Source organism: Phoca vitulina, unplaced genomic scaffold (genome assembly GCF_004348235.1).
Source record: "Phoca vitulina isolate PV1807 unplaced genomic scaffold, GSC_HSeal_1.0 scaffold9, whole genome shotgun sequence".
Classification (NCBI taxonomy): Eukaryota; Metazoa; Chordata; class Mammalia; order Carnivora; family Phocidae; genus Phoca; species Phoca vitulina.
The window spans coordinates 28,737,429-28,751,579 of NW_022589712.1; the positions used below are offsets into that span (position 1 = coordinate 28,737,429).

The 14,151-nt window shown below is 38.5% G+C and overlaps 1 protein-coding gene across 17 annotated transcripts in view; it reads left to right on the forward strand.

Annotated features, from left to right (window-relative positions):
* Window positions 1–7,012: 7,012 nt before the first annotated feature.
* The window catches only part of AHI1 (Abelson helper integration site 1), a 221,376-nt gene continuing 214,237 nt past the window's right edge, over window positions 7,013–14,151 (forward strand). For 4 of the 17 annotated variants that reach the window (XM_032407827.1, XM_032407832.1, XM_032407831.1 and 1 more), the window contains exons 1-4: window positions 7,084–7,365; window positions 7,739–7,801; window positions 12,098–12,165; window positions 13,948–14,072. In XM_032407827.1, coding sequence (XP_032263718.1) covers window positions 12,156–12,165; window positions 13,948–14,072 — 135 coding nt within the window. In that variant the 5' untranslated portion in view covers window positions 7,084–7,365; window positions 7,739–7,801; window positions 12,098–12,155. Of the gene's footprint in view, window positions 7,366–7,738; window positions 7,802–9,649; window positions 9,783–11,916; window positions 12,001–12,097; window positions 12,166–13,947; window positions 14,073–14,151 lie in introns of all 17 variants that reach the window. The other 13 variants (XR_004299982.1, XM_032407834.1, XM_032407833.1 and 10 more) reach the window with 11 other exon arrangements.

Sequence of the window (14,151 nt, forward strand, 5' to 3'; positions counted from 1 at the left end):
GCTTGTGGTGGAGATATCTAACCTGAGTCCCTCAGAGAAGGAGGCCTGGTAATTACTCACAGTAGGGTTTGGGAAGCCTTTATTTTCACATTTTGTAAGAGAGATGAAGCTAGCTCTCAATCTCATAAACAGATATCATTTGAATAAGATGAAAATTTAAGCATTAATAGGCACAAAAGACTTACAACACAGAAAAGGGAATGAATGTCTGATATGTACCTTTTGCCCAACCACAGGACCTCACGTCATAGACAAAAGATGAGCTGTCTAGAGAGTGGTCTCCAGAGAGTGGATTCTTGGAAGTGTTGCTAGACAGACTCTGGTGGTACGAGCACCATTCTGTACTGTATTTATTAATTTAGAAACTACATTTTTCAGCCCTGGTGTCAAACATATCACAAGCTATTATAAATTCAAAGTAGTATATTAAGCATCAGTAAATTAAATGGCTTGGATAACAAATGGGTACATAATAAGATGTAATAAGGCCATACCTTTAAACTGGGGTCTTGCTGACACTGGTAATGACAAATGCTGTTTTGCTGCCATCTAGTGTTCGTTGCTTTAGAGATCTAAATTGAGCATAGGCTGAATTGTTTGTTTCTTTCCTTATATCTGAAACAGTTCTTGTTTTTCATGGGGCCTTCGGAGACCTAAATTAAAACACTTTTTCTGAAAAAACAATATTCATATATATACAACAAATCTATAAATAGCCTTATAGTTTGTAGGAAGTTCCATGAATTCTGATCTAACCCACATCTATAGGTTCATCAAGTTTTCTTGCAAGTCACTTCATAGAAAGTTTATAAGGAAGGCTCATTATTTCAGTAAGTCATCTGCTAAATTTGAATGGCAGTCACTATTACAAGGCAATTACTATTAACTCATAAATACCCTGCAGCATATATTAAGAGTTGAGAGAGAAGAAATTCTTTTTTACCCAATATTTCAAAGAGATACACTGCGGGGGAAAAAAATTCTGAAAATCAGCTAGAAATGCCAACTAAATTGCATTTTTGAGTTCTCATCAAAGTAAAGGAAGTTCCCACTGGCCCAAGGAGAAAGAAAAGTTGAAACAAGAATGGTAAGCAGGGACTACTTAGTGGTGATCCTACACTAGAGGTATTTGCTGATTCCCTAAATGTAGTTCTGGAGTGGAAGGACTTCCCAAAACATAAGATATGAGGTCTTGTTCAGTGTGGGAATTAAGATCTTTTCATAAAACTGGGACCCTCAAGAGACTACACCAGCAAAGGGAGACAAGGAGGCTTGAATGTTGGAGCTATAGTTTGAGTAGAAAAAAAATTTCCCAGGGTGCCTCAGTGGCTCAGTCAGTTAAGCAGCTGCCTTCAGCTCAGGTCATGATCCCAGTATCCTGGGATCGAGTCCGGCATCAGGCTCCCTGCTCAGCAGGGACCCTGCTTCTCCCTCCGCCTGCCTCTCTGCCTACTAGTGCTTCTATCTCTCTGTCAAATAAATAAATAAATAATCTTAAAAAAAAAAAGAAAAAGAAAAAAATTTCCCCTCTGAATTATAAACATAGCCTCTTTTATATAGGATTTAAATTCAAATCAATATTAACCTGAGAGGTTGTATATGGGGTATAAGAAATTGAGAAAAGTCAAAGAATACTCCAAGACTACTCCAAAAACTGGAGTTGCCATTATACAAAATGGAGAAAGCTTCAAGGGAGGGGTTGATCTTCAAGTGGGGATTAAGGGTTTAGTAAGTCTGAGATGTGTATTTGACATCTAAGTGGAGGTATCTAAGTATGCAGTTGGATGTATGAGTCTGAAGTTCAGGAGTGAAGATTGGGCTGTGGAGATACCTCCGGGAGTAATCTGTATGACCATGGGACCACAGAGACTGGAAGAGATCACCAAGTAAGCACATGTGGATAGAGAAGAGGTCCAAGAGATTAGCTCTGGGATATTCCAATATCAGAGGTCAAGGAGATAAACAAAAATTAGCAAAAGAGACCCAGAAGGAGGAAAAGTAGGAAAACATGTAATCACTAGTTAACAAATAGAGTGAGAGAAGTTAATTAATTCAAAATAACACCAAAACTATATAAAATACTAAGGAATAAATTTAGTGATAATATGAGAGAATTATATGAAAGCTCTCTTAATTAAAAAACCATCATATTTGGCATTTCTATTATAATTGATAAAGAAACTGGAATAAAAATGATATAGCATGAAGCCATTAAAATGAATGAAATAGATGCATATTACTGACATAAAAAACCTTCTAGGATGGTAATACATGATAAAGACTAAAACAAGGCAGCAGGAAAAAAAATCTATAGTATTAAGTTGTCTTTTTAAATTTAGTATATTTAGTATACATATGAAGGAAAATCTGGAATAATGTATAAAAGGCTATTACCAGTGATTAACATATGGCAGAGTTTCAGTTTCTACAATACAAATGTCTAGAAGATTGATTGAGTTTTTACTATGAGCACATATGAACATTATTTTTTTAAGATTTTTTATTATTTATCTATTTGAGAGAGAGTGAGGGAGGGAGGGAGAGGGAGAAGCAGACTCCCCGCTGAGCAGGACCCTGGGATCATGACCTGAGCTGAAGGCAGACGCTTAACCGACTGAGCCACCCAGGTGCCCCTACATATGAATGTTATTAACAAGCTTAACATTTTTTTCAAGATTTATTTATTTTAGAGAGAGAGCGCGTGTGTGCACATGTGAGTGGGGGAGGGGCAGAGGGAGAGAATCCTCAAGCCAACTCCACGCTGAGCAGGGCTCCATCCCAGGACCCATGAGATCATGAGATCATGACCTGAGCCAAAACCAAGAGTCAGGTGCTTAACCCACTGAGCCAACCAGGCGCCCCAACAAGCTGAACATTTCAATGAAGTTTATATGGCATATATAATAGCATGGAAATGAAAGTATAACGTAATGTTAATTCAAGGAAGCAGAAATAAGTATCTTACATACAATATGACCAAAATTAAAGTATGCATAGAAAACGGACTAAAAACAAAATTGCTTTAAAAAGCTCATTGATATTCTTTTTAGGAAGTAGTACTGAATATTTTTTCCTTTTTCCTGTGGTTCTATGTCTTTCAAATTCTACATAAGTTTTCCTACTTTTGTTTTGCCTGCTTATTACAAAAATTTCCAAACACACAAAAAGTATAATAAAATGCCAGGTACCTATTAGCCAGCTTCAATGACCATCAAAATTTAGGTATATATGTGTTATCTTCCCCCACGTGGTTTTCTTTTTTTATTATTTTCTGGACTATTTTAAAGCAAATTTCAGACATCGTGTCATCATATTCTATGGACTTAAGAAAGGTTTATTCTTATATAATCACAATGCCATTATTTCCTTTATACAGAAAGAAATAAAAATTCCTTTAATATCATCTAATAATTAGCCCATACTGAAAAATCTCTGATTGTCTGAAATGTCTTTATACAGTTTGTTCTGAGTGAAAATCCAAACAGTTCCAATTTTTGCATTCTGTTGTACGTCTAGCACAATACCAGCAGTGTTACAGGGTAAATTTTGGCCTCCCAAAATGCATATGTTGAAATCCTAACCCCCAGCACTTCGGAATGTGACTATATTTGGACATAAGATTTTTAAAGAGGTAATTACACTGAAATTAGGTCATTAGGGTGGGCCCTAATCCACTATAACTGATGCCCTTCTAAGAAGTGAAGATTAGGACTCAGGTACAGTGAGAAGACTATGTGCAGACACAAGGACAAGGCAGCCATCTATAAGCCAAGGAGAGAGGCCTCAGAAGAAACTAACCCTGCCAACATCTTGATCTTGGACTTCTAATCTCCAGAATTGTGAGAAAATACATTTCTGTTGTTTAAGTCAACCAGTCTATGGTACTTCATATGACAGACCTAGCAATGTAATACAGACAGTAAAGCCAACATTTTTTTTGATTGGTTAATGTACATTTTGTTCAGGGGGATAAATATTTTGTCTATTAACCATATTTATGTTTTATTCAACAAATTCACTATTTTTTATTTATTAGATGTTTTGAATACTCTAAATTGATTTCATGAATGGTTGGCCAATTTTATTATTACTACCACTACTACTCTTAATTGCTTGCCTCTCCAAATACCACTAAAATGATCTCACTTTTGTACTCTGAGCTTATGAGAAGGAAAGCACCATATTTGCTTTCTGCAGTTTGAATGGGGCTCACTTATATTTTGCTATTTATTCAATTGCCTATTGGCTGTATCCCACTAAACTATCTTTCCTCTATACCAGCTCTTCCTACCTTTCCACTGTTAATTAGCCATTTTCCATCCTGTTACCTAAGCCAGAAACCTCAGTACCTTTAAAACATTTTTTATTATTTTAAAATAATTTTAAACTTACAGAAAAAAATTCTAAGAATAGTACAAAGAACTTCTATCTTTGCCCAAATTCTCCAATTGTTGACATACTACATTTGCTTTATCATTCTCTCTATATACATATTCATATTTTACTGACTTCCCTTATTTGTATATACTTTTTTCGGAACCATTTGAGTAAGTTGCAGACATGAAGCTTCATTATCTTTAAATATTTCAGTGTATTTTCTAGAAACAAAGGTAACCCCTACATTACCAGACTATAGTCATCAAAATCAGGAAATTCACTTTGTTAAAATGCCATCTAGTCCACAGACCCAATTCAAATTTTGTCAGTTGTCCCAATAATATCCTTAAAAGAAAAAGGATCCAATGCAGGGTCATATGTTCCATTTAATTGTCATGTCTCTTTAGTCTCCTACAATCTGAAAAAGTTCTTTAGTTGTTCCTTTGTCTTTCATGACCTTGACAAACTTTTAAAGCATAAAGATCTATAATTTTGTACAATTTCCTTAATTTGAGGTTGTCTGATCCTCCCTCATGATTAGATTCTTCCTTATGCATTTTTGGCAGGAGTATCACAAGTGTGTTCTAATTGTCTCTTACCAGGTGGCATACAATGCTGATTTGTCATTTGTCCTATTATTGGGGATGGTAACTTTGCTCACCAGTGCCAGATTTCTGCACTGTCAAGTTTCTATTTTTCCCTTCATAATTAGTATTTGGCCAGGAGATACTTTGAGACTATGTTTCTCTTAAAACTTTCACCCTCTAGTTCTAGCGTACATTGATGATTCTTGGCTGAACCATTTTTACTATAATAGTTGCCAAATGGTGATATTTCTATCTATACATTCCTTCTACATTTATTAGTTAGGAATCTAATATAAGAAAGAGCGTTTATTTATGCCCATTTAAAAAACATTCATGTATTTATTTCAGTATAGACTCAAGTATTCCTATTTTATTCAGCAGATCATAATCTATTATTATAGTGGTGCTCAGATTGACCCAGATGTGGCATATGGAGGCTCTTTCAAGCTGGTTTCTGTGTCCCTTTCTTATGTTCCATCATTCTGTAAAAACTTCTTTAGTTTCTGGTGCAACAAGATTTTTCGGGCTCATGTACTTCCCCTGTTCCTGTTCTGAATCAGTCATTTCCCCAAGAGGCTCTAGTTCCTTTTAGTAGAAAATGGTGTTTAGAAACCAAGATCTAGGCAGTACCTGCTCATTGCTCCTTACATCTCTTTAGCAGAGGACGCTAGGGGAAAAACAAAATAGATGGAGTCAAAGTATAGACAGCATTTGGGTTGAGATGTGGAGGTGTAGGAGTTTACAAAAAGAGATTTTCAGAGAGAGGAGACAATATGTACAAGAAAGGGGACATGAGAGGTTATGGATTGTTTTGCATGGTACACGTAATTCAGTATTGCTGAAGCATAACATTGAAAGGAGGCAATGAGAGAAGAAACTAGCCAGGCAGATGGAGTGTCTTATATCCTAGGCAAAGTAACTAAATTTTCTTTTACAGGTAATCCTTTGAAGAATTTTCAGGACGGTGACATTATCAGTCATTTACATTTTTAGTGAAGTCATTCTGGTAGCAGTATGGAGGATGGCATTCTGGAATCAAAACTGGAGTCAGGGGACTGGTAAAGAGGCCATCACACAATAATAGAAGTAATGAAGGCTGGTATGAGGCAGCCAGAGTCAAGTTGGATAGGCTATATACTGGGGGTGTTAAAAGAGTAGAATGGACATAATTTGTTGTAAGAGGCATTTAGGATGCTCTACGGGTATTTACAACACTGGGAGGACGGTGGTGGCTTAAACCAAAACAGAAATCCAGAAACGGGAGTAGGTTCTAGGTGGAAAGTTGAACAGTTCGGTTTAAGATGCATTGGATTGATAATATTTCTCACGGAATTCTCATAGGATTTGGAGAAAGAAAATGAAATATGATGCTAATATAAATAGAAAAGCTGGCCTCTAAAGAAATATACATAACGCTCTCACTTTGCAAACTAAGCAACAGGTTATAGCTTGGTGTATGACTACAACTGCAGGAAATTCAAGAGTTGGGGGAGGGACCTGTCTAGTATTTTTCCATCCCTGGTGACTCAGAGCTAAAAATGGCGCCTGTGGCAGAAATTAGAAAGTGGGAGGGGGCACTGGGTGCGGGTTTTCTTTCTGTTCTGTTTCAAACACTTAGCGAGATAACTCAGCGCCACACGAATTATGAACATTTTTTTCCTTAAGGTTTGGTCTGTAGTACAACTCTACTCTCCGCGTTTAAAAGAATGTTTCATGTTGTGGGCGCGATCGCTTGGGCGGTGACGTGCCTGCTGCTTTGCCTCATTCATGCTTCTCGGCCTCGGCGGGTTCCACGACTGCCTCCCTGTCTCTGCCCCCTCTCGTTTTTTTTTCCAGCGCTGGCTACAGTTCTGAGAGACAGAACGCTTTTTCGGGGGTGACGACCAGATGGGTTCAGACCCTACGCATTCGCAGGGCTCCTTGGCGCTTGGGGGCGAAAGGTTCTTTCTTCGGAGGGCCGCGGCCTCGCGCTTTCTACACGGGCACGAGGAGTCCCGCGCGCGGCCGCCAGAGCGCGTGCCCGACCCTAGTCTGAAGGCCCGCGGGCGGGGCGCGCGCACCACCTCCGCAGGCGCCGCACTGCAGCAGCTCGAGGCCCCGGCGTAGGTGGCGCGGGGGCGGGGCCGCGGAGGGGCGTCGAGGCTGGGCAGCGGTCCAGACCGGGAGCTCGGGCCGCATCGGTTGTCGTGGGAACGGTGGCGTAGGCAGGCGCTGACGTCAGCGGGCGGCGCGCTGCCCGCACTGCGGCAGCCGGTCCGCTCTCAGAGCTGGAGAGACTGGCGGCTAGGGTGGCTACGCGGGTGCCTGGCTCCCGCCCCGCTCGGCGCGAGGAGCCGCTTCGCACAGTCCCGGCGTCGGATCGGGCGGGACTGATTGTCGGCCGCTCTGGGCTCCGTTCTCCGTGAGTACGCTGCAGGCCTGCTGGTGGCGGGAGCCCGGGCCGGGAGCTTGGCCTGCCCCGGCCCTCTCAGAGGGGGCGGTGGCTTGGGGTACTGCTCGGGTCCGAGGGCGCGGGGGCGGTGCGCCGCGGGGTGGGGCGGGGGCGCGTACTGCGCCGCCGCAGGCTGACCCGCCGGGTGCCGCCGAGCGGTGGGATGTAGTTTTTAATGAATATCTTTAAGTACTTTCCCGCTCCCTTCCCTGGGCTCCTGTCTCATGAGTGCTCAGCGCGGTGTCCAGATCCACCGTGGAGGGAATGCAATCTTTGCCTTTCCCACTCCGGATTCTGGCTTAAAAGCATTTAACTCGCACTAAGTACGTTTATTTCCTTTTAGGGTGTCAACTTGGTGCTGAATCTCGAACCTGTGAAATGCCTTCTTAATTACATCCGAGAAAAGGTGATCAATGTGTTACGTTTATAAGGGTCATTTCGATATGTATACAAATAGAAAAAAAGTACATTATTTAGAATCGCTGCCAATGGCTGTGCTGTATTTCAGCATTACTGTGAAAACATATACTCACTGGAGTGTATGGCTTTTACTTTTTTGAGAAAACGATGCTAACAATTTTTTCACCTGTTGCATTAACTATTGCTCTTACTGCTTGGAGTTTCAGGGAAAAGATTGCTCGTTCTGAGAACTCTGGGAAATTTCTAAAAATATTTGAAAAATCCAAATACCAAAAATTTTTTAAAACCGTATTTAGAATCTTGTTTATATATGGAGAGTATCTTGATTTAGCAGTTGAATTATGTTACAGGGTTTTTGTTAGTTTTTTTCCTATGCTATAAAATTCAGTTAAAGGGTGAATTATCCAAGCCTCTGCTTCTTCCCCCCTTGATCTTTAGACATTTATTGGCTGAAAATCAGATGTTTAAAGAAAAAGAAAAATGAAACGTAGTGCAGTTAATTTTACTATTATTTCTTAGCAGCTCCTATAAAAGGGTTTGTGAGGGAGAATCTTTAAAATAATGGTATATATGAGGGCGCCTGGGTGGCTCAGTCGTTAAGCGTCTGCCTTCGGCTCAGGTCGTGATCCCAGGGTCCTGGGATCGAGCCCCACATCGGGCTCCCTGCGCAGCGGGAAGCCTGCTTCTCCCTCTCCCACTCCCCCTGCTTGTGTTCCCTCTCTCGCTCTCTCTCTCTCTCTCTCTGTCAAATAAATAAATAAAATCTTTAAAAATAAAAAAAAATAATGGTATATATGAGACTCAAGGATGTCATTTTAGGTTTGACCTTATTTTTGCCAATGATGTTACTAATCAAATATTAGTCATTAATTCTATAATGTATTTGCTGTGGGACACATTAATGTTTGGAAATGATTATTTCTGTAATGTGTTTGCTGTATTAAGTAGTATTAGTGTTTGTTCAACTGTGCATTGAACTACTGAGTAATAGTAAATAATGTGAATACGAAATTTACTTTATGCATTTTATTTATTGCACGCTTATTTTTAGTACTATAATAATAGACCTAAAGTAATTTTACTGAGCACCTATAGAGTGCCAGCCACTGTGCTGATCACTTTGCTTTTCAGTATTTCCTTTTCTCCCTACAATAAAGTAGGTACCATTTTAATTTCCTGGATCATAGAACGTTTTACCAGGGTGAAAATAAAGGACTGAGGTAGAGAGGGAGGTATGAAGCTCAAGGCACTGTGGGAGCACAGAGAAGTATTTAACCACCCCTTAAGGTTAGAGTGCTCCCAGAGAAGATACCATCTGCATTTAGCATTAAAGGATAGTTAGGAGTTTGTTGGAGTGACAGAAGAAGGGCATTTCTCAGGAGAGAGAGGAGTGTGTGTAATGGTACAAAGGCAAGAAGGCATTTGGCACAATTGAAGGCCTGTAAGTAGTTTCACATGGTTAGAATTCAGAATATGTGTGTGGAAATGTGGCTGGAGAAGGAGTCATTTCATAAGTAGCCTTGAACCCCAATGGTAAGGACTTCCTATTTTTTCCAGTGGGTTATTAAAATCTAGTGAAGAGATTTAAACAAAGAAATGATACCATCGCATTTGTATTTTAGGAAATTTCTTCTGCTTGCAATGAAGAGGATGATTTATTTTTTAAAAGGATAGGGTGATAGAAGCATGGAAACAATCTTAAGAAAAAAAGTAAAATCTTTCCATAGTCTTTTTATCCCTCAAAGCTGCTGCATCATGTCACTGCCTTTGAGGGTGGGGGAAGACACTTGGAAGCAGATTTGTAGGAAGAATTAATCCCATGTTTCTTCTACAGGTCTCACCTTCCATTCATTTGTCCACCTGTGGCCACCAGATTTCTGCCCCTTCACAAACAGCTTTGCAAACATGTGACTTCCTGTCTGCACTGCAGATCCAGTGGACACTCTTCACAATTTGCAGCACGCTTGGTACCACACAGTGATAGAAAACTTCTTTGTTAAAACTCTTTTTCCTTGAGGGGCACCTGGGCAGCTCATTTGGTTAAGTGGCTGACTCTTGATTTCCACTCAGCTCCTGATCTCAGGGTCGTAGGATCCAGCATGGAGCCTGCCTGAGATTCTCTCTCCCTCCCCTTCTCCCTCTGCCCCTCCCCCCACTCATACTCTCTCTGTCCCTCTCTAACAACAACAACAAAAAAACAAATAAACCTCTTTCCCTTGGTTATTTCTCTCCCCCAGCTTTCACCTATCTCTTTGATGTCTTTTTACTTTATTTTTGGGCTTCCGGAATTCTGTCTTTGGCACTTTTTTCCCTGAAACCATCATAAATATAAAGCCTAGTTCTCAAATCTTCAGCCTAGTTCTCCTTGCTGGATTACTATATTCTATTGCCTACCAAACACAACCTGATTATACATACAAACATGTATTTATATATACAGTGATAATAGCTGTCATTTTCTAAGGGCTTGCCATGTTCTAGGCATTGTGCTAAGTGTTTTATTTGGATATTCTCATTTAATCTTTACCAAAACCTTATGAATGATTTAGTATTATAATTCCCTTTTGAAAGCTTAGGAAATTGAGGTCCAGAGATTAATTTACTGGCAGGTAGAACTGGGATTTGAATCTAGGGATCTGACAGTGAAGCCAATGCTTATAGCTGGTTAGTGCCCCTCAGATACCCAGCTCAATATGCCCCACTAAGCTCACTGAGTGTTCCCACAAGTGTCTATTACCATCGTAACAGAAGTTTACTGGGGCATTATTTTAAATCATTTAACCCTTATAACAGCCTTTTGAATATGCACTGGTAGACTAATTTTACAGATGAGGAAACAAATGCCTAAGGTCAAACAATTAACTATTTGAGACTAATTCTAAGACTTGGGTTTTAAACTTCTCCACTATACTTGTCCTGTATTCCAATAAATGCTACTACTGGGGGCCTAAGTATTCTACTTCCAGAAAATGAGAATCATCCTGGACTCTTTGTCCTGCCTTGTCAGTAGTTTTTACTTAATCTTTCTGAAATGTCTAGAATACCATAAATTTTTTGTTTAATGGAAAACAGGTCAAGCTGAATATACATAAGCCTTCTCTTAATGACTCATAGTCATGTAGTTCAGCTGTTTTCCTCTATATTGAATGGCCATGGAATATATAAATATTAAGTCATTATTTGCTTTATATTTTTTTTCTACTTATGTGCTGTCAGGTTTTAATTACTGATGCACTTGCCTTTACATCTTCTCTCTTTTCTAATTTGGGGTAGATTGGAAAGTACGTGACCAAATTTATTAGATCTGTACCTATAGGAAGACTACATTTGGGCTCCCATCCATAAAGCATAGGAGTCTTTACTGTGTGAATTTAGTGGTATCTATTTTGTTGGTGTACCAGAAAATTATTATATAAGTTAATCCACATAATTAGATATATGGGTATAATCATTTTTAACCTTTTTAGCATTTCTTCTCAGAAGTACCCATAGTATTAGAGGAACATGAAGGTGCATCCCCAGGGATCTGGAGCTTTAACAGATAATTGCTCAGCCAACTCAAATTATGTTTTTCTTATTTTTTTTTTTTTACAGTCTTCAGTTTTATTCTTAAAAATGTGTGAATATTGTGTTCTAATGTGGAAATTAATATGTTTGTTGTGGACATACACCCTCATCTTTAAGTAAAATTGGAAATTCAGGAATACATATACTGAGTTTATCCCTGGTTTTGATATATAATAATATATATCCAGATACTTATTTGAGAAAGATGGTACAAATGCTTGTGCTTAACCTTCTCTATTGTTGCAACATTTTTAGTGGAAGGTACAAAAATGTTCAAATTCATTATCTGTAAATATGCTACCCACAAGCATACTTTACTAATATAATAGCGTATGCTCTTGGGAAAGTCAATTCTGGGGTGGAGTTTGTTTTCTTAAAAGTACATTGAAATGTTTATTTTTTACTTAAAACACTTTTAAAACTGCTTTAACACATCAAGTACATATTTACCGCCTTTAAAGATTTTTAAAAAGTTTTTGTTTCAAATATATAAATATTTTATTCAAATATCCAGTTTTCTTTACTTTTTTTCAGACTCTAAACTGATCCCAATGTATTTAAGTCATATGCATAAGACTGGATAAGAGAACTTAGCTTAATTGCTATAAACCTGATGAGGTAGTGGACAAATCATCACATAATCTTGTATGAAAAATGTTTTGTAATTTTTATTTGCAAATTCCATACTACAAATAAATTCTCTTTGTTTTAATAGGATCCTGATTGAGTCATTGCTTTACATTACAGCTGGATGCTCTCCATAAAGCTGAGATATGCCCACTGGTAAGACTTTTATGAAATTTATATATTGCATACATTTTATTTGCTTATTTATTTTAAAGTTTGAATTATTTTAAGGGGTTCTTTGACCTATTAATGAATACATTAAGCAAATATTACATTTAGATATTTAATAGTTTGGTATTCAATTTTCCATTTATTTTCTATTTATTTTATTTTTTTATTTCTTTTATTTTTTTATTTCTTTATCAATTTTCTATTTAATGTTAGCTATTAAGGCTAGTATGTATTTAATGGATGGCAGTTTGGGACTCCACTGGAGCAGGTAAATAATCATTACAACATATGGTTAGTTTTTATTCTTTACCATCGAAATGGACAGTTTACTCTAAAGCAGGTATTGGCAGACTTTTTCCTAAAGGGAAAGCTGGTAAATATTTTAGGTTTATTCTCTGCTGTAACTGCTCATGTCTGCCGTTGAAGCATAAAAGCATCCATAAGAATTCTTAACAGAGTGGGCATGGCTGTATTTCAATAAACTTTTAAGTATAAAAGTAGATGACTGTCCTGCAGGCAGTAATTTGCCAACACCTGCTCTGGGGCATTCATCCATTCATTCAGCATTTATTCAGCATTAAAACATGTTTATTAGTAGGTACTCTATGCTAGATCTCATGATGGTAGTAGGGATGGTAGCATAGTATAGTGGGAGAGACAGAGATAATATATTTATTTGTGTAGATACACAAATAATTCTATAGTTTCAAGCTGTGGTAAGTGCTGTGAAGAAAAAGAACAGTCTGCTATGTGAGGAACGGGGAAATTTAGATGAGATTGTCAGGAAATGTTCCACTTTAGGGGCAACATTTGAATAGGCAGCTTAACACGAGTAGCTGAGAAGTTCTGTTTGAGAGATCCATTAATCTTTACTGAGTTTTCTGTGGCCATCTTGACAGTTCCCAAAGCGTTTCTGGCAACTTTAGGTAAGGCTGCTTGAGCATCAAACATTTTGCCTACACGTGGTGTTGAAACCTGAGATCTCCCATCTAAAGCTTTGAGAGGCCTAGATCCCGGCTTCAGCCTGTCCTTGGGAGCCACACGGGTGCCTGACTCTCCATTTTCCTTATCAAGAAGTTTGCAGCAGGTAGAAGCAGCTTCACATGGGAAGGTGCTTATTCTGATGGAGGAGTGAGAAGGAGGACAGAATGGCTAGAATATAGGGATCTAAGGGGCTGTTTCTCTTGGATTCAAGCTGTAGAGGTAGGCAGGCCAGGAAGTGAGAACCCTGTAGGGCATGTGAAGGACTCATTTTATTTTGTCCTAAGTGAAGTGGGAAACTGGCAAGGTCTTAAGCAAGGGAATAACATGATCTGACTTATGTTTTAAAGGAAAAAATAACTTTCAGCTTTTCGTATTTATTGAATGCTGATTATTGCTTAGCTAAGTGTTAGCCATTCTTCATGCAAATGGTCTTTGACATAGGATTATTCTGATTTTACAGATAATGAAGATGAAGTTTAGAGTTGTTTAAGTTGGTTAAGGCCACGTAACAGTGGTAGATGCTACCGTGAGTCACAAGTAGAAAGTTAACTTAGTATGGGAAACATTTAAAGGGAGTATCCCAAAATGTAAGAGGGATTCAGGTGAGTGTGGTGTCACCAAAGCCAAAAGAAAAGTTTTTAAGAAGGAAGGACTGGTCAGTTCTAAAGTAGCTGAAGAACTCATGCAGGTATTTACAAGACTGTGTTCTTTAACATAATAATAATGCAGATACCTGTTGTAATAGAATTGTTTAGAAAATGACAGGAGTCTTTATCTTTGCAGTGGAGAGTGAAGCCAAAGTAAAAACCAAAGTTCGCTTTGAGGAATTGCTTAAGACCCACCATGAGCTCATTCACGAAAGAAAAAAACTGAAGAAAAAAATTGGCAAATCTGGAGATAAAATTGCAGTGAGTAATCGATCATTTGGTAATGATGACTTCTCTATCTACATGAAATTATGACTTTCATATTAAAACTCTGAGGAAC